Here is a 26,240-nt window from a genome sequence, read left to right on the forward strand (position 1 = left end):
TCCAGGTGATGAAAACGAAGAAATGGGAAAATCTCACCCTTCGTGTTTATAAAATCCCACGAACCAAGCAGCGCCGGGCACGCTGCCCGTCTCTGTGGGTCACAATCTCGGGCAGCTGCTCGACAGGTACAGTCGGTGTGACGTAGTGCATCTCCGCCTACTCAAGCCATCCAAACCGTCCATTAAAATTTTATATTCTCTTTGCTTCCCAGGAAACAAACACGTGGATGACCTCATTCGGATTGAAGTAACGCGTGGACCAATCATCTTTCAACACGACTAAGGGATGAACCTTCTTCTTTTTCTGACACGCATGTGGTCCTCTTCAGGTATTCGCTTTTTTTGGGGGCCTTTATTTAATTTATTATTTTGGCTTTAAAAAATCTTTTCCCGCGTCCATGTTAGTTTGATCAGAGGTTGACACGTGGAGAGATTATTGATGGCGGAAATGGTCTTAACGATTTTAATTATTCCGTCTTTATTCCGTTCGGTTCATGTTGTGTAATTACAAACGTCTACGTAAGGGTGGCAGATTTTGACACATGTGGGCCCACATGTCTAAAATCTTTTGAATGGTTATAGTCTTATAGAATAGAATATCTGAGGTCGGTCACCTCGTTGTTGGACACGTGTTGTAGAATGACGTAGATTGGAAGCTGACCTCGTTAATTGCAACCAGTCTACTGATGACGTGGAATAGTCAGTTTTCTCGTGAAGTATACCACATCCAGAAAAGATTATTTCGTATTTACTAGCCCACTTTATACGTAAATAATTGCTTGTTTTTCTTAATGAAATTTCGATTACAGAAAGAAAAGAAAAAAAAAAAAAAAAAAAAAAAAAGGAATTTTACATTATTGAAAACGTCGTGGACTAATTATTTGTAGTCACATCAAAAAGTTTAAGATTTATTTAAATTTTTTTTTTCAAATCTAATAATGACTTCTTGATGTGATTTATAAATGAATTTTAATCATTTGATATGATGTAAAAACACATGTCATACATCTACAAAGAAATGAATAGTCTATTTCTAACAAGAAAATGGACTCGATAAAAATTATCCTCTGACAAAAACCTGACGGTTATTGACCACGAATTACAAGGGGGCCCACAGGATTAAGATGATGAGATTTATTTCATGTGTGGGACCTTGCATAACTTGTGGTTGTAATTCAGTCGGGAGAACACTCTCTGCATAACAATGTTGGGTTACGAAAGACTATACAACAAACAAGATATAATCAACACTCAAGGTCTCTCTACCTCTAATATAAAGCTTGAAGTTTCTAAAAAAAAAAAAAATTCTCAATCGATTAGTTGGTTCTGATTTATTTACTTATTTATTTATTATTTTTATTTTATTTTGGGATAAGTTGATTCTACTTCCATTGCAAGTATAATGAGAACTTATATACCTTTGGTTCTAAATTTAAAGGTTTTTTTTCAAAAGGTTAAATGCGATACTCAAAAAATACCAAAACTCAATCAAGATCTCGATTTGATGGGAAACTCAGTCTAACTCAACTGCTTTTTACTCAAACTCGAGCGAGATCAAGACCAGATTCCTTATCTCTACTGCTCTCGATTATGTCTCAACACCAATCGCGCAAGGTCCGACGGTCGCGTCGGCCAACCGCGCCGGCGAACGAGAGACCAACAATCGGAGAGAGAGGGGAGGCACGGTGAAAATCACCGGGTCTCTGCCACTCTTCTCTATTCTTCTTCTCTTCCACTCTTCGCTCTCTTCTCTTGCTCTCTAATGGGTTTTCTTCAAATGAATCGAAGGAATAAGCCACTAAGTTCTTGATCTATGGCCGCACGGCAGATTTGAGGTGCTAGGAAGCGGATGCTCAAGGGGCGAAGATTTGAAACGGGAATCATTTGGTGTGAGGGAGTCCCGTGAAGGAGAAGGGAAGCCCAGCAGCACGAGCCCCGGAGCGGTGCGGCACCTCGTGGACGACTCACGGCACCTTCTTGGTTCTTCTTCTTCCTCAGTCGCGTTGTGGTGGTGGTGGGCCCCCCCCCCCGTCTCGGTCGCGGAATCCCCCCGCCCCGGCATGGTCAAAAAAATTGCCCCGCAAAAAAGGAAGAAGAGAGGAAAAAAAGAAGGAGAAGGGGGAGGGGGGGGACAGGCGGGTCCACAGGACCCTGCTATGTTTTTCATTTTTTGTCTGATCTTTGGTTGGAATCTTGCCAAATTTCTCCCCTGTAAAACTTCGAAGGAATCTTTAGCTCATCTACAACAAGAAAACAACATCAACCAAGGGTATTTGAAGGTATTCCTATATAGTACTTACACTTGTTCTTATGAAGTTATGATGCTTGTATTTTATTCTCAAGACTAATAATGTTTGTTCCATTTAACACTGAACTATTATCAATTATTGTTTCTTTGTTTATAATTTTTATAAGAATACAAGTTCATTCGTTCAAAATTTCGATTTCAAATAAGTTTTAGTTGAAAAAAAAAAATATAAGTTTTAGTTGGAACTCATATGTAGGCTTAATTTCTCACAAATGTAAGGCCATCAGAATGTTTTAGCCAGCCTAAAATAGATTAAATACCAATTTTTAACCTTAAAATCCCTCAAGATAAACCCATGAATTCTCTTGAATTGACCCCAAAGTTTTACCATATCTGATCTGACTGAGATTTCTTACCATGAACCTTGGAATATAACAAAACTTACATTCTGAAAGCAAATATCCCAACTGCCTAATATCTTACAAAACCTCCTAGATCCCAAATGACGCAAGCCTATTCGAGTTGAGAAGCAAAATTAAGTCAACGTTATCCCTGGGGTGCATCGAAAAAATTTGTAATTGTATTTCTTTGATAAAACACAACACAGTGTGCTGGCAAACTAGGGCCAATAATAAACAACTCAAAGGAATCTAACAATTAGGTTACTGTAAAGCCCTCTCTTCCTCGGCATATCGAGGACTTTGATGCTTTTTGAGAGAGCAACAAAAAGTCAAAAACCATGAGTTCTTTGATAGAGAATTTGTGCCCATCTCTACACTAAAAAGCTATTGACTAGAAAAAAAAGAATAAAAAAATAAAAGATAAGGGTTGATGTTGTCATTTGATTCAGTGTTACGTTTATTTACAATTCATTAGATTCATTAAATGTTTATAGAGAAAAAGGTAACTACCCATCAACAATTCCCTATAACTACTTTCTAAATAAACTCCAAACAATTTGGAAAAGAGGAATTTAACAAATAAGAAAGCAAGTATGATTATCTTCAGAACATTGGGAACTAGATTCAATCTGGGTGAATAATAAAATCGATGGAGAAGCACTCTATCTAGGGGCCCTTATAAAACCCATAGGCCCACCATGAATTATTATTATAGGGTGGCCTCCCCGGTGATTTATTACTAATAAAACCGCGAAAACAGCTCCCCCATAACGGGATGAGCAAGGAATATGAATGCTAATTGCCCTCATTAAAATTAAGAAATCAAAAGACAATGCACCCATATAAAACCAGACTAAATGTCAAACCCTAAGCTTCATTTATTTTGAATTAATGAAAGGGCAAACAAACGAGGTTCACTCGCTAAACTCATTTATTTTGAATTATATAAAGGACAAACCAAACCGATTTGGTTTCCCACCCGCAAACCATATGAAATATAAAGGACAAAACCAAACCGATTTGGCCCACACTAAGCCAAGAAAAATAGGTGAAATCCAAGAGTAATTCAACTCCACGACTATTTGAGTTTTATTCAATCATTCTTTCTTATTGGGGTTTGAATAAAATGGATATAGTTACTTGCCCCGAATAAGGGACACGAACGACAAATGATAAATAAATAAAGACATAAGTATAAGGGTATTTTAGGGTTTTTGAAAAAATATAAAGATGCCACATCATTAGTAAACTAACGGAACTTAATAGTAGGGGGGCAATAGTAATTATAGACAAAGTTGAAGGTTGGATCAGTAATTTTGCAAAGTACAGGGGGCCAATAGTAATTATCCCTTTATTATATTAAGAAATACGCCTACATATATTTTATGGGGCCCACATATATTTGACAAAAATAGATAAATTATTAATAATGATTTTTTTTTCCATTAAGACATAGGTAAATTGATGCATCAGTTAAAAAAAAATACACGTGACTTTAATCCTAAAAAATTTGCCAAAAAAAAAAAAATTTAGGGAAGAGATACAAACCAATGGTAATTAGTTATCTTACAATTATGGACATTTTATTTACAATATAAAATGAAATAATAAAAATTACAATTGAAATACAAAAAACAAAGAATATAAAAACAAATAAAGAATAACATAAAAAATAAGTAAAAGAGAAAAAATAAATAAATTGAAAAAAAGAAAGAGAACCTAATTGTGCAGAAGATTTTTTCTCCAAATTTTCCTTAATCCACACTTATAGAATAAATAAAAATAAAGAAACCCAAGAGAATAAATAGGAAGAAAAGAGGAGATATGAGAAAATAAATAGGGATTGATGAGTTAATTTCCATTAAAAATGACATTTTGAATATTTAATAATATTTTTTTTTCAAAAATTTCCCTTATCCCACGTTTTATAGAAGGAGAATATATAAGAATAAAAGATGTGAGAGAGAAGAGAGAGGAGAATTAATAGGAATTGAGGAGTTAGTTCCATTAGAAATGGCTTTTTCAAAAATTTCCCTTAACCCACGTTTATAGAAGGAGAATAAATAAGAAGAAAATATGTGAGAGAAAAGAGAGAGGAGAAAAAATAGGGATTGAGGATTTATTTTTTAAAATAGAGATGACGTTTATATCCATTATTTTACCTTTAAAATTGGGTAAATATCACTTACCTCCCCTCTTACTTGGACAAATAGCACTTACACCCAAGGTTTAAAGTATTGGTATCGAGTATCGTATGGATGTGAAGAAGAGTATTGACGCTCGACTAATGTATTTTAATGTAATTCAATGGAGAGACGACGAGATGTATCGTAACGGTTGGGTCAAATATGGATACGTATCGGCTAGTATCGTATAGTATTGTGAGATACTTTAAATCTTGCTTAGTTAGATAATTTACCTAGCAAATATATCAAACATCTCCTCTAACTTCGTAAATTTAACTTTTGTATTTTTCTCAAACCCCAAACTACCCTTGGCTAAAATATTTTTATTTTAAAACCTTAAATTGTTCTAATTATCCTAACAGTTAAAATACTAAATTACCCTCAATTAAAATAATTATTAAAAACCAAAACTAAAACCCAAATTACTTTTAATTATTAAAGCCCACCCCTTTTTTTTTTTTAATCCAACAATTAAAAAAATAATTAATATCAAGTAAAATGAAAAATGCAATTAAGAAAAAGAAAGGGTATGTTTATAAAATTAACCGAGTAATTATTATTGGTTTTTTAATTGTTTGATCATTTAAAAAAAAAAGGTGGTTTTTTTTAATTGTTTGATCATTAAAAAAAAAAAGGGTACTGGGAAAAAAAGAAAGGAAGGGAAAAAAATGAGGGAAAGAAGGCACGGAAAGGGTTAAAAAAAAAAATATAGAAGGAGTTGGGATTTTAGAAAAAAAGGTAAAAGAAATTTAATCGAAAAAGTAAAAGAGGGGAGTGTTGATATATGTGCTAGGAAGAGGGGAGGAAATGATAATCCAACAAAAGGGGGTGTAAGTGCTATTTGCCAAATAAGATGGGAGGAAGGATATTACCTTAAAATTTTCAAATGGAGGACCAAGGATATCATGTGGAAAAGAAAAAACTAGAAAAATGAAGGAAATTAATATAAAAAATGAAAAAGCTAAGGAAATAGTAAAAAAATTAAAAAATCCGAGGGAAAGCCACGAATTTTACATAGTTAGGCTAACAAAAATAATGGGATACAGTCAGGGGCGGACCCACTAAGGGGCTAATCTGTTAATCTAAACACTTATTCAAGCCCGGTTTACTGTTGAACTGGTTTATAACGATTCGGTTTCTTCGAGAACAAATTGTTAATGGTTTTTTTGGATAAACGATTGTTACTGGTTGACAGCAAAAAGGAGCAATGTTATGCTCTTCTCCAGGGAAGATATCGCCCATAGAGTGTCCAGTGAGCCTTAAAGAATGCCATGTGTTTGATTCTAATCTAAAGGCTATGATAAAACAGTTCATTTTTTACCCAACGTAAAACTTACATTATTGTAAAGCCCGACCAATATCTTCAAACTCGATTTAGTTTCCAAGTTTACCTCCACTTTTAAAATCATCTGTGGTTCGATTTTCTTCAACCTTCATCCTCTTCACCCTACTTCTTGTCTCCGTAGGCTTCATCTTCATCTTCTCCGTTAAATCCAAATACTCTTTAAGAAGTAAAATCTATCTGGATTTTAATCTTCATTGTTTTTTTAGTGAAATTTTTTGCAAGAAGAATTTGTTCAACTACTTATTCTTCTTGTTTGTTTCCTTTTTTAAAAGACGATTGTGGAAGACTTTGGATGACAGTTTCTTTCAACATTTTTGTTTTCAATTTGAACGACTTCTTTTTTTCTGAAACTTTTTTTGGAAGAAGCGGCTTTCAAATTTCAACGTCTTATTTTTCTACTTCGTTTTTTCAATTGAATTTTATTTAAACTCTAGTAAAAGAGAAGATAGCGATTCCAACATAGTCTTTTTCGTTTTTTTCAGTTGAGTATTATTTAAAAAGTAGAGGAAAATTAGAATGCTAAATCGAGTTTGGGGATATTAGATGGATTTTACAATAGTGTAGGTTTCAAGTAACGTAAAAATGGGATTGTTTTATCATAACCTTTAAATTGAAATCAAACACGTGGCATTCTATAAGGGCTCTCTGGAGAAGATCCAAACCTAATGTTATGCTTGTTCCAGGTACGTATATACCACATTCTCTTATTCTGCCCGGCCACAATGTCTGATGGTCTGAGCTCCATCACCCTGAGATGACGATGCGCACTATTGTAAAGGATCTCGATCTACAACTTCTCTCCTCGTGGTCGGCTGCGGGAGATCATTGTAAGGTATGGGATCATTTACTGATTCTTTGGCTCTTATGAAATAATTATAATACTCAGCTTGATGCCTCCTTTCCTAGCCCACTGTGTCTCATAGTTTCCACATATGGAAAGGTCTACAATTTTATTCCTCTTATTGTCACCAGGAGAAGACCAAGATGGTTCGCCCTTTACTCATCAAGTGGGTCCCGCCTTGCCCCCCTCTAGCTATTAAAATCAATGTAGATGGCTCCTTTTTCAAGGAGAAAATTTAGCGGGCTTTGGCGGTGTAGCTCAGGACAACTGAAGAAAGATGCTGTTTGACTTTGGTAATGGTTCGCAATGCCGGGATATTCTTTACCTAGAAGCAACGGCAATGCGTCAAGCCTTAATCTCGCCGGGATATTCTTTACCTAGAAGCAATGGCAATGCATCAAGCCTTAATTTGGGCGAATGATTTTGCATTGACTCATTTGGAAGTAGAAAGTGAAAACCATGCTTTGATTGCCATCCGTCAAGAAACCGGCTCTTGAGGCTCCATGGAAACTTTTTCCTATCATTTCTGATACCCTTGGTTTATTCCAATCTTTTGACTTTATATCTCTTGCTCATGTCAACTGCGAAGCAAATATGTTTGCCGATACTTTGGCTAAGGAGGGCGCTTTAACGCAAGATGCTTTTTTGTACAGCTAGGCCCTTCACCGTATTTAAGTTTGTTTTTGTTGTTTGATGTTTGGGTGTATGCGTGGTTTTCTCTTTAATAAAGTTTTCCTATTACCAATTAAAATTAATTTAAAATACGTACATAGCATAATTATCGACAAGCGATAATGCGAGAATTAATTAACTCCAAAAAGCTATGAATGACACAAACGGCTTAAGATTAATTACACTAATAACAATATTTCTTGTGTCAGATTCATCTCTTACTTACAAGTGTGCTACTAATAAATGGTTAATTAATCTAATCCCGATTCTTAACAACTGGACCAAACTACCAAAGTCGCATTCAACGTTCTAAAAGAGATTAGCTGGAAACCACTGTGAAACAGACCGGCTGGCCCCATAAAGGTTGACGAATGAGACAATAATGTCTCTGAGCCTCTTCCTCGACTATTTAGGTTTTCTTTTTTTCCCCTTTTTTTTTCTTTCTCAGATATACATATGAAAAAGATAAAATTAAATGCAGAAAATGATTGTGATTGTTCAAAATCTGTATAATGTTTCCAGACAGTGTGTTGAAAAGGACTTCTAAAGAATGAATGCCAACTCGAGGTTATCAGACGTGTAGTCCATTTGAGGGTCCATTTGAGGCTGGTTTGTAGCTTTATAATTAAGTTCTAACATCTTATGTAGAAATATCTAAAGATAATCCAAAATTAGAAACATTTTTTTTTTATAATTAAAAAAGAGGGGATGCAGTAGGGGCGACCTAGCGCCCCCCGCTAGGTAATGTTTGGACTTTTTATCGAGTACGACCTATACAAACATTAGCCCTGTGCACTACCAGCATCAGCACTGGCCCTGTCAGCGGAGCCCCACCGGAGGCCTAGTATAGCCGACAAAGCCGGTAGCACTTATGCCCAAGCCAAAGAGCACACAACTGTCCTAATACAAGAAAACAGGAGTAAAGAGGATTCAAACCTGAGACATGAGATTTACCAAACCATTTGGGAGTGAACTTAGGACTACTAGACCACCACTCCCGGGGGTAAATTAGAAACATTTTACAACTTGCCTGAAATTTTGTCTTATCTAATCTCAACCTTGAGATTAAAGGACACAATACATGCAACCAACCAAAAAAAACATCATCTACCCTACACAGCAATGCATAAATATACCAGATGAATGGCTGAAAAAAAACAAAACAACCACAAGATTATTGAAGTTTTTTTTTATTTAAAATTAAACTTGATACTCTCAGCCTACGATTTGGTATAAAAAGTGCACCAATGCATATAAATGAAAAGAGAAATTCCATGGAAAGAGATAACAGCGTAAGAAATGTACAGTGGATGGAGGGTAGTTGTAGTTGTAGATTGTAATCTCTAATCATGAGTTGGATAGAAGCCATTAACTGTCAATCCACCATCAACACTAATAACCTGCCCAGTGATGTATGAGGCAGCTGGTAAGCAAAGGAAAGCCACAAGGGAAGATACCTCCTTTGGCTCTCCAATGCGCCGAAGGGGAGTTCGAGAGACTATCCTTTCATAGGTTTCTTTGTCCTTCACCAACTACAAGAAAAATATGCAAAAGGGAAAAGGAAATTAAAAAAATTAAATACTGTACACGGTTACAAGTGCACAAAAACAGATAATATTAAATTAAAGAAGAGAAAATGCAGCTCAGCCAAATGATCAAGTTATGATGCTCTTAACATATCTATGTTAATGTGTGACCTTAAAAACTAAAATCTACAAAAATATAGCCAATAATTTTCAAGTGGTTAATAAGCAACAATCAATGTTCAAGCCTAGTCTCCAAGACATCATTGTATCCTGTTGGGTTTGGGTGTCTTGTATTTTGTGGTTCCATATGATTATAATTTGATCGTATTTATAATTAGAACAGGGTTTTTGATTAATTACTTGTATAGGGGTAAAATTATAATTTTATGGAATTAGGGTTTTGTGTTTTCTCGTAAATAGTCTTTTTGGGATAACCAATGAAGGATCCATCCCTGGAGGGGATGGGGGGCAACTAAGGGGTAGCACTTTGTGAGATGTAGAGTGGTGAGCTTTCTAAGATGTAGGAAAAGTGACATGCCACGTCAAAAGATAGGATTCCTTAATTTAAGGCTTAATTTAAGGAAGCTTGTCTGCCCACTTTTCTACCACATCAAACCAAGCAAAGCATGCTTTGGGATTTCATGGAAAAGTTTATTTTTTCCTAGCCCTTTTTTTCCCACCCAACTTTTTATCTAGCATAACAAATGATACTTAATGTTACAGAACCAGCGCCATGAAATATAAATTAAACTGGAGTACAAGAATAGGATCTTCAACTTCTAACAATTTGCACCCTTTCCCTCTAGTTCACATTTCCAGAACTGGAAAAGATTTTTTCAATTGTTTACTATATGTTGGAATATATAATTGGAAAATATGCTAGAGGTTCTTCCAGTATCTCTCCTGTTGCTCCCAATTGATTTACAAAATTGAAAACCAACAGCCTAAATGACTGACCAAATTCATATCAATGGGATAGAGTGCTCGGTTGGTCTCAATAACCTTGCATAACATCAAACAGAAAGAAGTAGAAGTAGACACTTGATGGATACCATATGCATGTCACAAAAAACATAGTTTTTGAAACCCGACTAAACATTGAGAAGGAAAGGAACAAAGACACTTGGTTTGAGTTATGGCTGCTTTGATAAAACATCACACTTTAGTAGGTATTTTTTGAAAGAAAAAAAAAAAAAATTGACCTGATTCACATTTATTTTCAATTAGGAAATTGAAGGCTCTATGGTGAGAATACTTTATTTTTTTACCTCATCCACAAGTGATGTTCTGGTAATCCAAGGTGAAACAGAGTTGCTCCTAATATTGTCTTTTGCCCATTCGCAAGCCAAGTTCTTCGCAAGTTGGTTAAGTGCTCCTGAAAAACAAATAGATCATATCACAACTCCCAAATCAAATGCTACAATTTTCCAACCATCATCTGTCTCATAGACAATAATAAACAAGCATTGGTTTAGGTATCTTACCCTTAGTTGCTGAATATATACTACCAGTATCAATTGCCACAACCCCATTAACAGAGGAGATGAATACAATGCTTCCCTTTCCCGATACCTTCAGAAGAGGATGTGCAAGTTGACATAAATTGAAAGAAGATTCCAAGTTGGTAGCCATCATGATTGAAAAATCATCACTATTGTATTTGGTGGATGGCTTTATTATATTTGTACCAGCATTGTTTACCTAAAAAAAAGATAAATAAGCATTAACCTTTGAATACAAAAGAAATGGGTTAGAGAGAGCAAGAGACTCTGTCTCAAAGATTTGAAAACTAAACAGTAAACCAAATCAACAGCCCTTAAAAGAAACTGATAATGAAATTTGAGTCACAAAATACAAACACCTTAACAGAAAACTATAATCTCATCAGTTCCTAGATGATCATGAACACACATTAATTCCGTACTAGGTGGCTGTCCAGAGAAAAAGTTTTCTTTCAGATCCTTACTCTTGAGAAATAACAAACCAAATCAAAAGCAACTTCAGCTGGCAGGTTTCATAAAGTTAGAGATTAACTTGGCAATGAGAAGTGAGCAGAAGGTGACACATAATTATCGAAACTAGCTGATTGGTCTGATGCTAAAACCACCTCTTCTAACTGGAACATAAGAAAGCTTTCAGCTACTCATCTCACTATGTGATAGAGTCATAGAGCTCTATTGTTAACTCATAAGCAAGATTTCAGCGGAGTGGCTCCAATTCATCAAGTTTAATGCGCTTTTCAGCATTAATTGCTACAATCTCTTTTTGGGAAAAAAAAATCCTCTGCTATGCACATCTCCCTGCTGTGGACAGCAGTGCGACACCACAATTTGCCTCGTGGCGTATTCTTAATAAACGGCTTAGATTAGAAGGCAGGGTTTTAAGTGAAAGTGACTCATCTTGTGACCCATCTTATGATCCGTTTTAACAAAAAAAAACCCATTTTTAAGACCTGGTTCTAAACATGATTGTCCAAGATTTGTTTCCATTCTTCTCAGTTGTCGACTTCATTCTTCTTCCCTCTTGTTCTTCCCTGGATTTTGGCCACCCAGATTTTGCAGGTTCTCTTTGTCCCCCCTCCCCACCACCATTCTTTATGGTAAACAAGACTAATGGTATTCACCAATTGAACAAATCAGAGTTCTAGAGTTCCTATGCTAATTGAATTGATTAGAATTCCAAAAGGTTCCAAAATCAAATTTCCACTTTTTCCAATAACAAATGAAAGAACAGAAGTTATGCAACCCACTTGAATTATTCCTCTGATCCCTAAAACTAAAGCAAATGTAGTGTTCACCCCCTCACGATATCATTAATGTCTAAAAACTCCAGACCAAATCCTCTGCACTGGTTACCCAACTCTCTGTATTTCCTCATTTTTTTCATTTTTCGTTTTGATTATTACTAATAATTTATGCCATGAAGTGATCCAACAGATGCCTATTAGTGTATAAACAATGACTACAAACTCAAAGATTATAAAATATTTTCATTAACCCTTACAGTTGAGAAAACAGTTAAAAACTCAAGAATCAACGAACAAACGACAGCAAATATAGCCGGCTTAAATTACCTCTCATCCATGAAACCCGTAGAAAATATTAGAAGAAATACAGTGACTAAATATGGCCTCCTGATTTTAAACACTGCTTTTGAACAAAAATATGGACAGCAAGACCAGAAATACAGAACGGGAGGCTGATGATCCTAACTTAAAAAGTAAAACAAGAAGAACAGCAAGAGTAAAGAACAAAAAAAATAAGAGAACCTGCAAAATCTGGGTAGCCAAAGGTCCATGAAAGAACAAGAGGGGGAGAAATCTATCTAAAGAGTTAGTCGAAATTTGGATTGAGTCTATGCAGATGAGTGAAAACAGGCGATTTGATCCAATGTTCCTTCATCCATTTGAAGGGCCACAGTACCTAAAGAAGACAGAAAACAGAGAAAGAACAAAGCTTACAAGGATGTCGAGCCTGCCACTGAAAAGATCGTAGACTGAGTCTATGAGTTTATGCCGATCAGCTAGAGACGAAACATCGCATAATGATCCCGTAACATGGAAACCCTTTGAAGCCAATTCCTGCAAGGAACTCTTGAGCTCATCCTCGTTTCGACAACAGGTATGTACGTGTGCACCTAATCCAGCTAACTCCTCCACAACCGCGTACCTGTCACTCCCAAAAAAAAAAAAAGCTTTTTACACTTTAATTCCATCAAAACCTAAAAACTCTATAAAATTTTCTTCTGTTTTTGGTTGGGTCCAGAAGATGAAAAAACAAAGAAGAGAGTTTCTTATTGGGGAAGGAATAGGAACCCGATTCCTCTGCTTCCTCCAGTAACAAGAGCGAACATTCCCTTGAGCGACCATCGACCATCCATTGCTTCCGCCATTAAAAATATAAATAAAACTAAAGGCAAGAGATTATCACCAATAAGAACACAAGAATTCAAGACTAAGGGGAGAGACAAACACAACTCAAGAATTGAAGGGGGTAATTCACTAGACCAGAATGGAATACTTGGATGAGTTCGGGGAAGAGTAGTGAGACTTCAGAGTGAGTACCTTCAACTGTTGCAGGCAAGACGTTTCTTTTTCCTTACCTTCGGAAAAAACCACCAGATGTTTCTGAATTTGATGATCGATGAACTTTAAAGTGTAACTTTTTGAAAAATTTAACCTAAATTTAACAACTGCTCTCCGAATTTCCCTTATAAATGCGAAACCACCGCGCTTTTGATCTTGTCAATTTTTTTGCCCAGAAATAAGAAAGAGATTTTTTAAAGCGCCTTTCTTACCAAAAATGAAAGAGATTTTTTCTATATATAAAGTGCTTTAATTACAAAAACAGAAAGAGATATTGTCAATTTTATTTTGAATTTTTTACACATAGGTACTCTTAGTTGAGTATAAATTAAAATTGAATCTCTGACCATAATAAATTACATTCAGGTCCCAAAATAACTAACTACATTTCTTACCATTAATTTTTAATACTATAGGACTAAAATACCCCCGGCATCCTATCATTATCAATCATATAGGTGGATTAAGTTTTAGAATCATTAGTAACGATACTACGAACTCATGAAAGTAGAACCCTAAAGCTAATGGATAAGTATGGTGGGTTTTCTTTTCCTTTTTTTTGTTTTTTTTACCTAGTGAAAGAAGAAAATGAGTGTTGGCCAAAAAAAAAAAAAAAAGAAGAAAATGAGTGAATGAGTAATCCCTTCACCCATCAATATATTGATAACAATAAAGTATTTAGGGTATGTTAAACAACCAAAGGGATATTTAGGTTTTTTCATATTTAAAATTTAAAAAAATTTAAAATAGAGAGACAGTGCTAATTATTTTGGGACCCAAATATAATTTATTGTACTAAGAGAATCTAACATTAATTTATCCTCTACTAGAAGACGAACACCTCATGAGCCATGAGATCTTCGAGACTTTAAACAAAAAATAAAAAAAGGTCACTTATGAAGTGTACATCTTGTATTTTTTGTGGGTTATTTATTTTAAGTTTTTAATCTAAATATTTTTCTTATATTAATCTTCTATTCTAAGTGGTTCTCTCATTTACTGTAATTTTTTATTATAAATAATTTTTTTAAAATTTTCTAATCTTATATAAGTAACTCTCTTATTGTAAATTTGTAATCTTCTATTCTAACTCATTCACCATAATCTTCTATTTTAAGTAGATCTCTTTTCTGATTATTTTTTTAAATTTCCCACTCTTTGTATTTATATACATTAATTTCTTAATCTTAATGATATAAACAATAATATTCGGCTAAATCTAAACTGATATCCACTAAGAAACGCCCAAAATTAATTACAAAGCCACCCATAAACATACCATAATGAAGTGACGTTGGATTTTGTTTTACAAACAAATAATATAATATAATATATTATTTATATATGTTTTAAAAACATTAAAACCATATCTCCTAGTTATGTTTTAGGATTCTTGTTTGATTCTATCGGACTCGTCTTGTTGTAAAGATTTCGACCCAAAGATTTTGACAATTTGACATTTATAAGATAACCTAATTTATCATATTTATTTAATCCTACATCAGATGGAGCTAAAGATAACATTAATTATGTATACATTGATTGCTCCTAAGTGGGGTGCATGCAGATAGAGAGTTAACTATGGATCACACACATGTGCCGAGTTGGATCGAACCATATTTGGTTGAGGCCACGGTCCTTGGACCCTACTTTCATCTATGATGGGACTTAGAGGCATGGGTTATGATCCGAAAAACCATTTTTAGGATTTGCTATGGGAGTCAGGGGCAGAACCAGATTCAATATATTTCATCTATGATGGGACTTAGAGGCATGGGTTAAGGCATGGGTTATGATCCGGAAAACCATTTTTAGGATTTGCTATGGGAGTCAGGGGTGGAACCAGATTCAATATGGGGGGGCGAAGGATTTGCTATAGGAGTCAGGGGCGGAACCAGATTCAATATGGGGGGGCGAAGAATGGAAGTCCAGATTGGGGAAACACCAATGGTTTTTCGCACACATATTGTGTAGGTCCTTATAAGACCCATTGGGGTCCCACCTATGAATTATTTTATTGTATTAATTAATAGACTCACATATATTTTGTGAGGCCTACACATATTTGATAAAAATATGTAAATTATTAATAATGATATTTTTTTTCAACAAGAAATAAGTAAATAATTCACCAAATTTACCTGTATCAATACAAAAATATCAAATAGCTTACCTATTTTGTATTCATAGAAATTTACCTAATACCTATTAAGGCTTCAACCCTAAGAAGTCAGATGCAAATCATTTATTTATTTATTTAAGATAAGAGATGCAAACCAATGGTACTTAATTACCTTAGTAACTATAGACATTTTAATTATAATATAAAATCAAATAGCAAAAATTGTAACTGAAATAAAGAAACAAAGAATATAAAATCAAAAGAAAACAAAAAAGAAAAAGAAAGAAACAATCAATAAATTGAGAAAGAAAAAGAGAATCTAATTGTCCGGAGGATTTTTTCCCAAATTTTTTTTAGCCACGCTTACAAAAAAGGGAAGAATAAATAGTAAGGAAGAAATAGAAGAGAATAAATAGAAAAAAAAAAAGAGGAGAGAGGATATATGAAAAAATAAGGAGCAAATTGCATTGGCACCCAAAAATAGAGACCACTGACACCCCACTTTATGTTTGAAAAACACATAGGTCATATTCTGTTAGAGTGGTTAGTTATATTATCACAAAGACTATTATACCCTTCTCTATCAAACTTATTCTCTAATCAATCTTATTTTTATTTATCAAAAATAAATGAAAAATTCATGAAAGAATAAAATGACAAAAATATCCTTATATTTAGAGCATTTAAAATGATTCACCCAACCATAGGTGGGTGAAGGGAGAATCCCTTCACCCATCTTCTTCTCAAAACGCCGCCCAATGATCGATCCCTCGGGAACCCACGCCTATTTCTCACACCGTTCGACACCCTAGATTTCTTATTACGACCCAAAAAGGAAATCATCTGGAATGGATCGAAGGAGAAAGAGAATCCAAACAGCAGTGTGTGAGATTAATGTAACCCACTTCCAAAGAGTAAACTAAGAGAAACTTGACGGAGATTAAAGTTTATGCAGTTTATGCTAGCATGTCTTGAATGCTGTTTCCAACCAAGGAAATCTCATAAAATGAATTTCGATCAACTTAATGATTTAGGGTCAGATCCATTTGACATCTTTTTCTTTCAAGTCAACATCTAGGCATGCTAATGTCTCGACATATTTGGGTTGCCGGTCCCTACAAGATTCAAAATAAAATCTCTTTGCCATGATTCAATGCATCGTACTCCGACAGACTAGTTCTCAATCTTTTGGTTCTTCTCGGTCTTAATTTGAACCTTTAATTTCTCTTGGCATCAGATCGATTCGTAAATTTGGAGAAACATGGATTTACTTGAATGAGATCTTGAGAACCAGAGGAGCTTCTCCATTACTTGGAGACACGGCAGCCGCCACGGATCTAGTAGTGAGCCAAGTTTGGTGAAAACTCCGTCAATAATATAATACTGCATCCCCTTAGTCAAGAGCCCCTAACCCCCCATCCTCTCCATGGCCGATGTTGGACCCTAACACCAACAGATGGGTAGAGGTAGAAGATGGGTGAAGGGATTCCCTTCACCCACCTATTTGAATCATTCTAATACTTTTCTAAAGGTTTTTTGGGTAATTTTACATGTTTATTTAGAATTTTTTTTCCTCATATTTTAGTAAGGGTATTTTTGAAATTAAAGAAAAACAAACAATGGACTAACAGTTTCACTAACAGAATAGACTAGTGCGTTTAATAAATTGGGGTGTTTGTGTTTTAATAAAGGGGGTCAGCAAAGCATCCATTTTGGGGTGTCATTGCAATTTGCTCAAAAATAAATAGGTATTGAGGAATAAGTTTCTAATTATAAATGACATTTTGAATATTTAATAAAAAAAATTTTTTCAAAAATTTCATTTAATCCACATTTATAGAAAGAGAAGAGAATAAATAAGAAGAAAAGATGTGAGAGAAAAAAAGTGAGGAGAATAAATATGAATTGAGGAGTTAGTTTTTAACTAGAGGTGATGTACCCTAGTACGCTTAAAATTTTATCTATGATGGGACTTCAATGTGAGACGAGAAAAAAATGGAAAAATGAAAGAAATTAATATAAAAATCCAAAAATTAAAGAAATTAATAAAAATTTTGAAAAATTTGGGTGGGGGCCGTGGCCCCCTCCGGCCCCTTAGTGGGTCCGCCCCTGATGGGAGTCACAACTCTTTTCCTTCAGAAGTGACCTTATGAAAGTATGCCACTCTTATGAACAATTTAAGAGTATTAATGAAAAAATTAAAACAAGAGTTTGCTCTCTGGGTTTGGAGTAGAAAAATTCGTATTTTGAAAAGTGAATATTATTATTTGATATTGGTCTATCTATACGGTGCCTTTGGTATTCTGATTCTAACAAGTGAGCATCTTGTGTATGCCAAATACCAAAAACATGTTTTTTTTCTCCTCTTTGATTTTGATTGTATCCTGTAAGGGACAGCTCTGAAAGCTCAGGCATTAGAGCCGTGAATTCAAACCTGTAGATGATCTGCCATAGTGCTTTGAATATAGAGATTATGTAGGATACATTAAGAGAACGATACAGTTGTTCTACCTGATAAAAATGCGAGAGAAAAACAATAATGTGCATGGAGTTGTCATGCTAGCTTATATAAGTTGCAAAGGAAAAAAGGTTCTGTAATCTAGTATTTGGGGCTGAAACATGCTACATCTGCTGGCAACAACCTGCTTATTCAAAAGATGACACTACTGTGTTGAACAGAAGTAACAGAAGTACATGTAGTTCATCTTTCATTCCACAGGCAGAGATAACCATGTAAGGAAAGCTGAAAGGTTAAACGACTTGCCGGAGGAATGGAGAGAGGTTCTAGTCTCTAATCATGAGTTGGGTAGAAACCATTGACTGTCATTCCACCATCGACAGAGATAACCTGGCCAGTGATGTATGAGGAAGCAGGAAGGCAAAGAAATGCCACCAAGGAGGACACTTCCTTTGGTTCTCCAGGACGTCGAAGAGGAGTTCGAGTTACTACCCTCTCCAAAAATTCTTTATCCTCAAGCAACTACAAGAGAATATGCAAATAGAAGGTAAAAACTCATTAACGCAGAACAAGTTACCCATGGTTACAGGTGCACAAAAGTGATAAGCAAATCAGATAATTCATAAGTCAAGTGCTGTGGTTTCCATCACATTGACTTGTGTGAACTGAGAAATTAAAAACTTCAAAAACAGGGCCAGCAATTTTGATGTGGATCACAAGCAACATTTAGACCCTGCACCCCGTATGACCCAATTTGGACACTCTCCTGCCTACATAATTATGGAATCACATCTATGGATGGCCAATACATGCAATCCATGTTTGATCAAGAAAAAAGGATAGGGGTGGCTAAAAAGCCACCTAGTTATTGTCTTAGAGGTTCTCATTAGAGAGATTCTCATTTAGATTATGCTTAAAATGGACAAGGTTCCAGGGTTCTCTGATAGAGGCCATCATCAGTCTAGTAAAAATATATTTTTAGACTATTCAGCCAATTGCTGGATGGCCTCCCAGCATAAACTGAAAAGTGAAAAGATATATAAAGATATATATATGTGTGTGTGTGTATATATATATATTCAAAATCTAGAAAAAAAACAAAAAGGGGGAAACAAAGAAAGAATACAAGGAAAAAGGGAACGAATTAAGCAGCAAAATTTTTTCTAGTGCAAAGATTAGTGGTCACTTATCAATAGCAGGTTGCAGGTTTGGTTCTTCATATGGCTACAAACTACTAATTTTTAATCCATGGAAACTGGGGAACTGAACACATGGTTCTCAGAGGTTCATGGAAAGCCAACTGTCTTGATTTCTGTTTTCAGCAACAAGGATTTGATTTGCAGACATAACAGAATGAGAGTAGGCCCTTGTTTGACCACTAGGCCATTCCAGGTTTTTTTTTTTCTTTTTGGGCACAAGGAGCTTCATATATATCTATTGGGGGGGGGGGGTTAATATGTATACCCCCTGAGAGAGCCAAACTCTTGACCTCTTACTAAGAGGTGTTAGTTGCCAACAACTGAGCCAAGCCCTTGGTGTACATTCCAGGTTTCAAACACTAGGCAAAATTGCACATATAGCAGGATGAGAGAATTTTACATGTTCCACAAGCGATGTTCTGATATACCAAGGTGCAACAGAATTGCTCCTTATATTGTCTTTTGCCCATTCACATGCCAAATTTTTTGTAAGTTGATTGATTGCTCCTGAAAAGAAAACAAATTGATCACCCCATGGTTTGAAATCAAATGCCACAATGCCACAATTTTATAACTGCAAACATTCTCATGCATGATAACAGGTAGCATCGGGTCAGGTGAATTACCCTTTGTTGATGCATAAATACTGCCAGTATTAGCTGCCACTACACCAGCGACGGAGGAGATGAATACAATGCTTCCCATTCCTGATGATTTCAAAAGAGGATGTGCAAGTTGGCTTAAATGGAAAGCAGATTCCAAGTTGGTAGCCATCAATGCTGAATATTCTGCTGGAGTGTATTCGAGGGTTGGCTTCCTTATATTTGTACCAACATTGTTTACCTAGAGAGAAGATGAACAAGTATTGCATACTTTATTCATCAAAAAAGAAGAGCCACAGAGAGAGAGAGAGAGAGAGAGAGAGAGAGGCACTTGAACCAAGCTTTTATGAATCAGATCACATCAACCAATGCTGATCAGTATCTGAATCATCCAGGGACCAGTCAGGATTCAGATTCCAGGTTTTAAAACCTATCTTGAAACCTCAACCCCTAACAAATTCAGGTGAAAATTAAAATAATAACAACCAGGTGTATGCCTACTTAAAACTTAAAATAATTCACTAATTGTGAAGACAACTAATTTCTAATCAGGCATTAATGAGAAGATTTCCAATTAAAACTTTTATAAGCTACTGACTCATGAAGGCAGTTTCCCCTGGTTCAAATATCACTGCTCTTGGTAGAAAATTTAAAACCCAAAATAAAAGTTTTGGACCAAGAATACAAGCAAAACTAGTTTGCTCTTGTGAATTGTTCAAAAGCTGAGGTCAGAGTTCAACTCTTTGCAGACAAGTATGGAATTACCTTTGTTGACATTTTCCCATTCGATAACTCCGAATCTAAGTGATGGCATTTTAATTGTTATGGATAATCGTATATTTCTCTGGGAAAGAAAACAGAAAACTCATACACTTGCTTAGAATCATGCGAAAGGCCATCAAAAAATTCCCAATGGCTTTCAGGCTCCTTGAATATCAAGATTATATTATATTTTCACCATTTCTCCCATCAAAATCTTCTTTGCAAGGGTTTTATGATAAGTTCATTTCCTACCCGGTTTCGATGTTCAATCTCTAACTTAATAGCAACATATTCTGAAGTACCCAAAGATGAAAAACGGAGAGAAAACAAGACTTACAAGGATATTAAGCTTGCCACTGAAAACAGAGGAGACAGTCTCCATGAGTTTCTCTCGTTGAGGTCCAGATGAAGCATCACAGACCGACCCAGTAACTCGGAAACCCTTTTCTGCCCAGTCACGCAAGCACCCATTGAGTTCGTCTTCGTTTCGAGAACAGGTATGCACGGCTGCCCCTAGTCCAGATAATTCCTCCACAACGGCATACCTGCAACATAGAGACTCAAAACCCAGAAACTCTTCTAATTCACGTTTCTTGTTCTGGTTGGGTACTCTCTCTAAAATTTGTTTCTGTAAAGGGAAAGAATACGAACCCAATTCCTCTGGTTCCTCCGGTGACAAGAGCTGTCATTTCCTTGAGTGACCATCTACCATCCATAATTTTGCTACCAGCTTCGGCCATTTTGTTACTCTGCAACTATTCTATAGCTGCCCACTGAGAATCAAATTATTTTCAGAACTTTTGGTCCGATCGATTCTCATCTGAACAATTAACAAGGCATGCGCGCCACTACTGAAGTCATATTTTATGCGTGGGACCCACAACCCAACAAGTTTTTAAAGAATTTCTCATCCACCGCCACGAGTCCATCATGGAAGTAGCAGTGTAGAACACAAAATTTACACAATAACTTTTTAGAAGAACATGCACTCTTCTAATAAAACATTCTAAGGGTGAAAAATCATTTCCCTATCTTTGATGTGGACCATGTATTTTATATAACCAAAATTTTATTAATGCATTTCAAATCCACACATTTTCATCAAACAGTTTTTCTTACAACCACGAATCTCTCTCTATAAAATGCTTACCTATTAAGCAATTCAATCACCAATCACCTCATTGATGGGAAACTACATTATAATATCCCTATCCAAAAAATAAAAAAATAATAAATTATTACATTAATGCATTTGGTCTAAAGTGGTTCTTTTCAATGAAAGTGTAATCGAACAATTTCATATCACTATACAAGATTATACCCTGCTAAAAAAAAAATTGTGTTGAACTCCTCTTAGTTGTTTAGGACCACTCACCCTGGATTTAATACGCTTTGGACTTAAATCCTTATAAATATTTCATATTATATGATTGCCAGGCTCTCACAAACCCAAGGGCATAACCAGCCCAACGACCTCTGGTTGTGCAAAGGAAAAAGATAGACAATGATATGCACAAGGAGATCAAATGAAGATTTAAAGGACTAACAAGTTCATATGCCATGCCAAACTTCTATAAGTTAATTTGTAAATAACCAGCAAGTTCTGTATTCAAATCCTTTGGACTTTTTTTTCTTTTCTTTGGGGGAGGAGATGGTGAAGTAAGCAGCTTGATTTTAAACAGAACAACGTGGAGTTGAAACAGGTTATGTCTGCCAACCTACTTACCTAGAAGATGGCATTATTTTTCTCAAAGAGAAATAGCATGTACATTGATTTATGTTTCATTTTATGGACAGAAATAAGCATACAGGAAAAGTAAAAAACTGAAACAATTTGCTCTGCCTGGAGGGGGAAATTGCTGGTTGTAGCCTCTAATCTTGAGTTGGGTAGAAACCGTTAACCGTCATTCCACCATCAACAGAGATAACCTGGCCAGTGATGTATGAAGAAGCAGGTAGGCAAAGAAATGCCACTAAGGAGGATACTTCCTTTGGTTCTCCAGGACGCCGAAGAGGAGTTCGAGATACTACCCTTTCCAAAAACTCTTTATTGTCAAGCAACTACAAGAAAATATGCAAAATGAAAGATCATTAAGCAGAACAAGTTACACATGGTTACGAATTAAAAGTGCATAAAGGTACTAAAGCATAGAGCACACATTGAAAGCTCGGCCAAGTTCCATGGTGCAATCATTACAGTAGGAAACTTCATAAACATAGCTAGTAACTTTGAAGTGGATCACAAGCAACATTTAAACTTCATATTGAGAATGATCCTAATGGCCAATTTCCTGTATGTTCAATTCTAAACCAAGGAAACTAGCTAACTGAAATGGCAGCAGTCAGAAAAATGGCTGGCTCATGAAAACCAACCAGTTTGAATTTTATTTTTTTTTTTGAAGTTGGTTTTCAACAATAACATTTTGATACCTAAATGTAAGACAAGAATTGCATATTAGCAAGATGAGAGAAATTTACATGTTCCACAAGAGAAGTTCTGATATACCAAGGTGCAACAGAGTTGCTCCTAATATTGTCTTTTGCCCATTCACATGCCAAGTTCTTGGTAAGCTGATTAATTGCTCCTGGAGAAACAAACAGATCATCTCACAACTTTCCAATCAAATGCTACAATTTTTGAATGGCAAATTTCTCATAGATGGTAATACATAGGTTCAGTTAGAAGTATTACCCTTGGTTGCTGCATAAATAGTGCCAGAACCAACTGCCACAACACCACAAACAGAGGAGATGAACACAATGCTTCCCATTCCAGATGATTTTAAAAGAGGATGAGCAAGTTGGCATAGATGGTAAGCAGATTCCAAGTTAGTAGCCATCACAGTTGAATATTCTCCAGCAGTGTATTCGATGGTTGGCTTCCTTATATTCATACCAGCATTATTTATCTGCAGAAAAACATGCATTACAACCTTTAATCATTAGGAGACATACTTGTACCAGGCTAGGCTAGAGTGACAGACAGAAGATCCGTCTCAGGCCAATCCTACGAGGAAAATCCTTCAGATTAAATTGGAATCAACCAAGGATCCAGATCTTGATTTTTGGTTTTTAAACCCTGAACCAAACCCTCTTATGAAGTTGAGGGAAAATGAAAAGATAAACGAGAACAAGATACTTGAAAAGTGCCATATGGCTAATCGTAACCAATAAGAACCAATGCTTGTGAAGAACACTCTTTATAATCAAGCAATAATATATGAGAAGCTTGACATTGGTAAAACTTATATCCATTGACTCATGTAGACAGCTCCATTGGATCACATAACATTGCTCTTGGAGTTAAAACCAAATGTAAGTAAAATACTTTGATTCTGTGAGTTTGCTCAAAGACTGAGAATGACTTTCAACTCTGCTAATTATGTAAGTTTGGCTCAGCTTAGCTGAAATCTCCCACCTGAAAATTTGATACCTTGACACCGTCACACTGGCAACAATAGTTGACATAGGGAGCAGAATTATTTACAAAGCTCTCTCTGGAGGATAGAAGTACACGGAGGGGGTTGGATAATTATGCAAACCAACCTATGGGGCAGACGGATGCTGAAATGAACTCTTTCTTCTGGAGCATAAAAGACCTCTCAGTTAGACATTAAAAAAAGTGATAGGACTCAATTATTAACTTACAAGCTGGTTTTCAGGTGCAAAGTTCTTACCTATAAATTTTTATGGGATATATTGCAGCATCTTTTTATAGTTGTTTGATTGGGCAATCTCTATTGTTATAAAGTTCTTTTATCTTTTACTTATTCAAAAGTAAAAGGAAAAAAAAAAAAAAAACAGAAGTAATATCATGCTTCAGGAACAACTTCAGAATCATGGATCATGTTTTTATGAGTATCAATTTTATGTTTCTTATAGTTGGAAAGAATCCACTACCACATGGTAAAATAGCCTTCATCACAAAAACCAAAAGTCAGAAAGTAGCCTCCTCCACACCCCCCCCCCCCCACCTTTCTCTCTTTTCCTTCTTCTCACTTTAAGAATGAAATAAAATGACCTAATCACATGTGTAACACTTGTCTGATCTGCCCGTAGTGAGATCATTTTAAGAAAATATCCATTTAGTTGAGATACAATTAGTAGGATGGAGTTGAGATCATTTAGATAGTACAGAATCATGTCCTTATTGCAGCGAACATCAACCAACAGTGGTCATCTCTCCCCCCCATCTTAAAAAAAATCTTCTACTCAAAGAATTAGTCTATTTTTAATTAAAAACATGCCGACATCTGAAAACAAGACACTTTGAGAAGATGATTCTTAATGTATAAAAGTGTAGATATTCAAAAACTCAGAACCAATTGAAAGGATGCTCCTTGACAAATACATTCCATTGGCATGCCTAAAAGAGAAAACTATTTTCGGGAAAGAAAATATACCACATAACAATACCACCACCTAGGGAAGCTGAAGTTTGTTAAACTCACAAGAACAGGGTTGAAAATCTCAATCATTGCCTCTTTTTTCTTTTTTTTCAACAGTATATCTTTCCCACCTGCACTTAGATGGTTAGTAATAGACACTGCCTAGCATTATATCATTGATACTGTTTTGATTTGCTTGTGCAACTCTAGTTATTCCTTAATTTTCTACCATTTTCTGGCTCGTTTTGCAATAGTTGCTGAAGTGAGATGCCTTGCCTCATAACCAGAAGCCACTCAGAGAAAATCGGGACAACTCTCCAAAAATATGAGACACCTTGTCTCAGAATCAGAAACTAGTGACAGACAAAATGAATCAAATCTTCAACTGATTAACCCTCTATCTCTATCTCACACATACGTTCAGTGGCTTATCGAATGCACCCGAAATCTCTCTCTCCCACCAAAATCTTCTTATGCCATGCCATTTTCTTCAGTAGTTATCGAGATATCAAATTAACAGCATAAAAATCTGAACAATCTCTTTCCCATTTGAAGGCCCGAAGTACCTAAAGAAGATAGAAAAACGGAAAGAAAACAAAACTTACAAGGATGTTGAGCTTGCCACCGAAGACAGAGGAAACAGTCTCCATAATTTTCTCTCGTTGAGGTCGGGATGAAGCATCGCAGATTGAACCCGTAACTCGGAAACCCTTCCCCTCCCAGTCACTCAAGCGTTCGTTGAGTTCAACCTCGTTTCGAGAACAGGTATGCACCGCCGCCCCTAATCCGGCTAATTCCTCCACGACGGCATGCCTGGGAAAACAAAAACATGCATTTTCAACAAAACTCGAAAAAATCTAGAGAATTTTCTCTTTCTGGGTCTCAATCTCTGCAAAAGAAAAGAAAAATGAAGAAGGAATACGAACCCGATTCCTCTGGTTCCTCCAGTAACAAGAGCAGTCATTCCCTTCAGTGACCATCGACCGTCCATAAAACTAACATTTGCTTCCGCCATTTCTACTCTGCAACCGTGCTATACCCAATGCACCTTGGATATGGAAGAAGGTAGATATATAACCTACTCAGAAATCAGAATACAGATGTATCCAATTCGTGTATGATTTCTTCGCAACGATTTAAAAAGGGATGATGCGCGCCGCGCTTGCGCGCCGCGCTTGCAGCATGACGAAGCGTACTCGTGGCATGTTTTATTTGGTGGTGTACTCGTGGCATGTTGGCAAGGCTTATATCGCACGGTCGCACCATACCATTGAAATACTAGTCGTATGATCGTATCTATATTTGACTAAACCAATATGATAAATCTCGATAATTTTTTTATTGAATTACATAAAATACATTAGCCAGAGCTATATGATACAAGTGTAGATCATCTCTCATGACGG

The 26,240-nt window shown here is 35.8% G+C and overlaps 3 protein-coding genes across 6 annotated transcripts; all 3 read right to left on the reverse strand.

The window, feature by feature from the left end:
- Nucleotides 1-8,913: 8,913 nt before the first annotated feature.
- LOC149023247 (tropinone reductase homolog At5g06060-like) lies at nt 8,914-13,486 on the reverse strand. 4 transcript variants are annotated; one of them, XM_089143805.1, is made up of 6 exons: nt 13,321-13,486; nt 13,034-13,127; nt 12,680-12,887; nt 10,704-10,920; nt 10,488-10,594; nt 8,914-9,225 (listed from the first exon to the last, which is right to left on the reverse strand). In XM_089143805.1, exons 2-6 carry the CDS (start codon nt 13,108-13,110, stop codon nt 9,037-9,039), a joined length of 798 nt encoding a protein of 265 aa, XP_088999931.1. In that variant the 5' UTR covers nt 13,111-13,127; nt 13,321-13,486; the 3' UTR covers nt 8,914-9,036. The 4 variants fall into 4 exon arrangements, with proteins under 4 accessions (XP_088999931.1, XP_088999930.1, XP_088999928.1 ...); XM_089143804.1 differs by having other exon boundaries at nt 13,283-13,486; XM_089143802.1 differs by having other exon boundaries at nt 13,239-13,486.
- A 4,205-nt stretch (nt 13,487-17,691) lies between these two features.
- LOC149023248 (tropinone reductase homolog At5g06060-like) lies at nt 17,692-21,328 on the reverse strand. The gene is made up of 5 exons (XM_089143806.1): nt 21,098-21,328; nt 20,784-20,991; nt 19,709-19,925; nt 19,483-19,589; nt 17,692-18,405 (listed from the first exon to the last, which is right to left on the reverse strand). The coding sequence occupies exons 1-5, from the start codon at nt 21,184-21,186 to the stop codon at nt 18,217-18,219; spliced, it is 810 nt and encodes a 269-aa protein (XP_088999932.1). The 5' UTR covers nt 21,187-21,328; the 3' UTR covers nt 17,692-18,216.
- Nucleotides 21,329-21,967: 639 nt separating this feature from the next.
- LOC149023249 (tropinone reductase homolog At5g06060-like) lies at nt 21,968-25,950 on the reverse strand. The gene is made up of 5 exons (XM_089142769.1): nt 25,761-25,950; nt 25,440-25,647; nt 23,139-23,355; nt 22,925-23,031; nt 21,968-22,507 (listed from the first exon to the last, which is right to left on the reverse strand). Exons 1-5 carry the CDS (start codon nt 25,847-25,849, stop codon nt 22,319-22,321), a joined length of 810 nt encoding a protein of 269 aa, XP_088998895.1. The 5' UTR covers nt 25,850-25,950; the 3' UTR covers nt 21,968-22,318.
- Between the last annotated feature and the right edge of the window lie 290 nt (nt 25,951-26,240).

The sequence above is a fragment of the Hakea prostrata genome, chromosome 2 (genome assembly GCF_041222555.1).
Source record: "Hakea prostrata isolate BN-2017 chromosome 2, UWA_Hpros_2, whole genome shotgun sequence".
Lineage (NCBI taxonomy): Eukaryota > Viridiplantae > Streptophyta > Magnoliopsida > Proteales > Proteaceae > Hakea > Hakea prostrata.

Excerpts from the sequence above, each read along its gene's own strand:
- LOC149023247 (XM_089143805.1), bottom strand. The coding sequence starts at position 13,110 with ATGGCGGAAGCAATGGATGGTCGATGGTCGCTCAAGGGAATGTTCGCT. Across the intron at positions 10,921-12,679 it reads GTGGCAGGCTCGACATCCTT|GTAAACAATGCTGGTACAAA; the intron begins GTAAGCTTTGTT and ends TCTTTTTTTTAG. Across the intron at positions 9,226-10,487 it reads GAACATCACTTGTGGATGAG|TTGGTGAAGGACAAAGAAAC; the intron begins GTAAAAAAATAA and ends TTTTTCTTGTAG.
- LOC149023248 (XM_089143806.1), bottom strand. The coding sequence starts at position 21,186 with ATGGCCGAAGCTGGTAGCAAAATTATGGATGGTAGATGGTCACTCAAG. Across the intron at positions 19,926-20,783 it reads GTGGCAAGCTTAATATCCTT|GTAAACAATGTTGGTACAAA; the intron begins GTAAGTCTTGTT and ends TCTTCTCTCTAG. Across the intron at positions 18,406-19,482 it reads GAACATCGCTTGTGGAACAT|TTGCTTGAGGATAAAGAATT; the intron begins GTAAAATTCTCT and ends ATTCTCTTGTAG.
- LOC149023249 (XM_089142769.1), bottom strand. The coding sequence starts at position 25,849 with ATGGCGGAAGCAAATGTTAGTTTTATGGACGGTCGATGGTCACTGAAG. Across the intron at positions 25,648-25,760 it reads GGAGGAACCAGAGGAATCGG|GCATGCCGTCGTGGAGGAAT; the intron begins GTTCGTATTCCT and ends TTGTTTTCCCAG. Across the intron at positions 23,356-25,439 it reads GTGGCAAGCTCAACATCCTT|ATAAATAATGCTGGTATGAA; the intron begins GTAAGTTTTGTT and ends GTTTTTCTGCAG.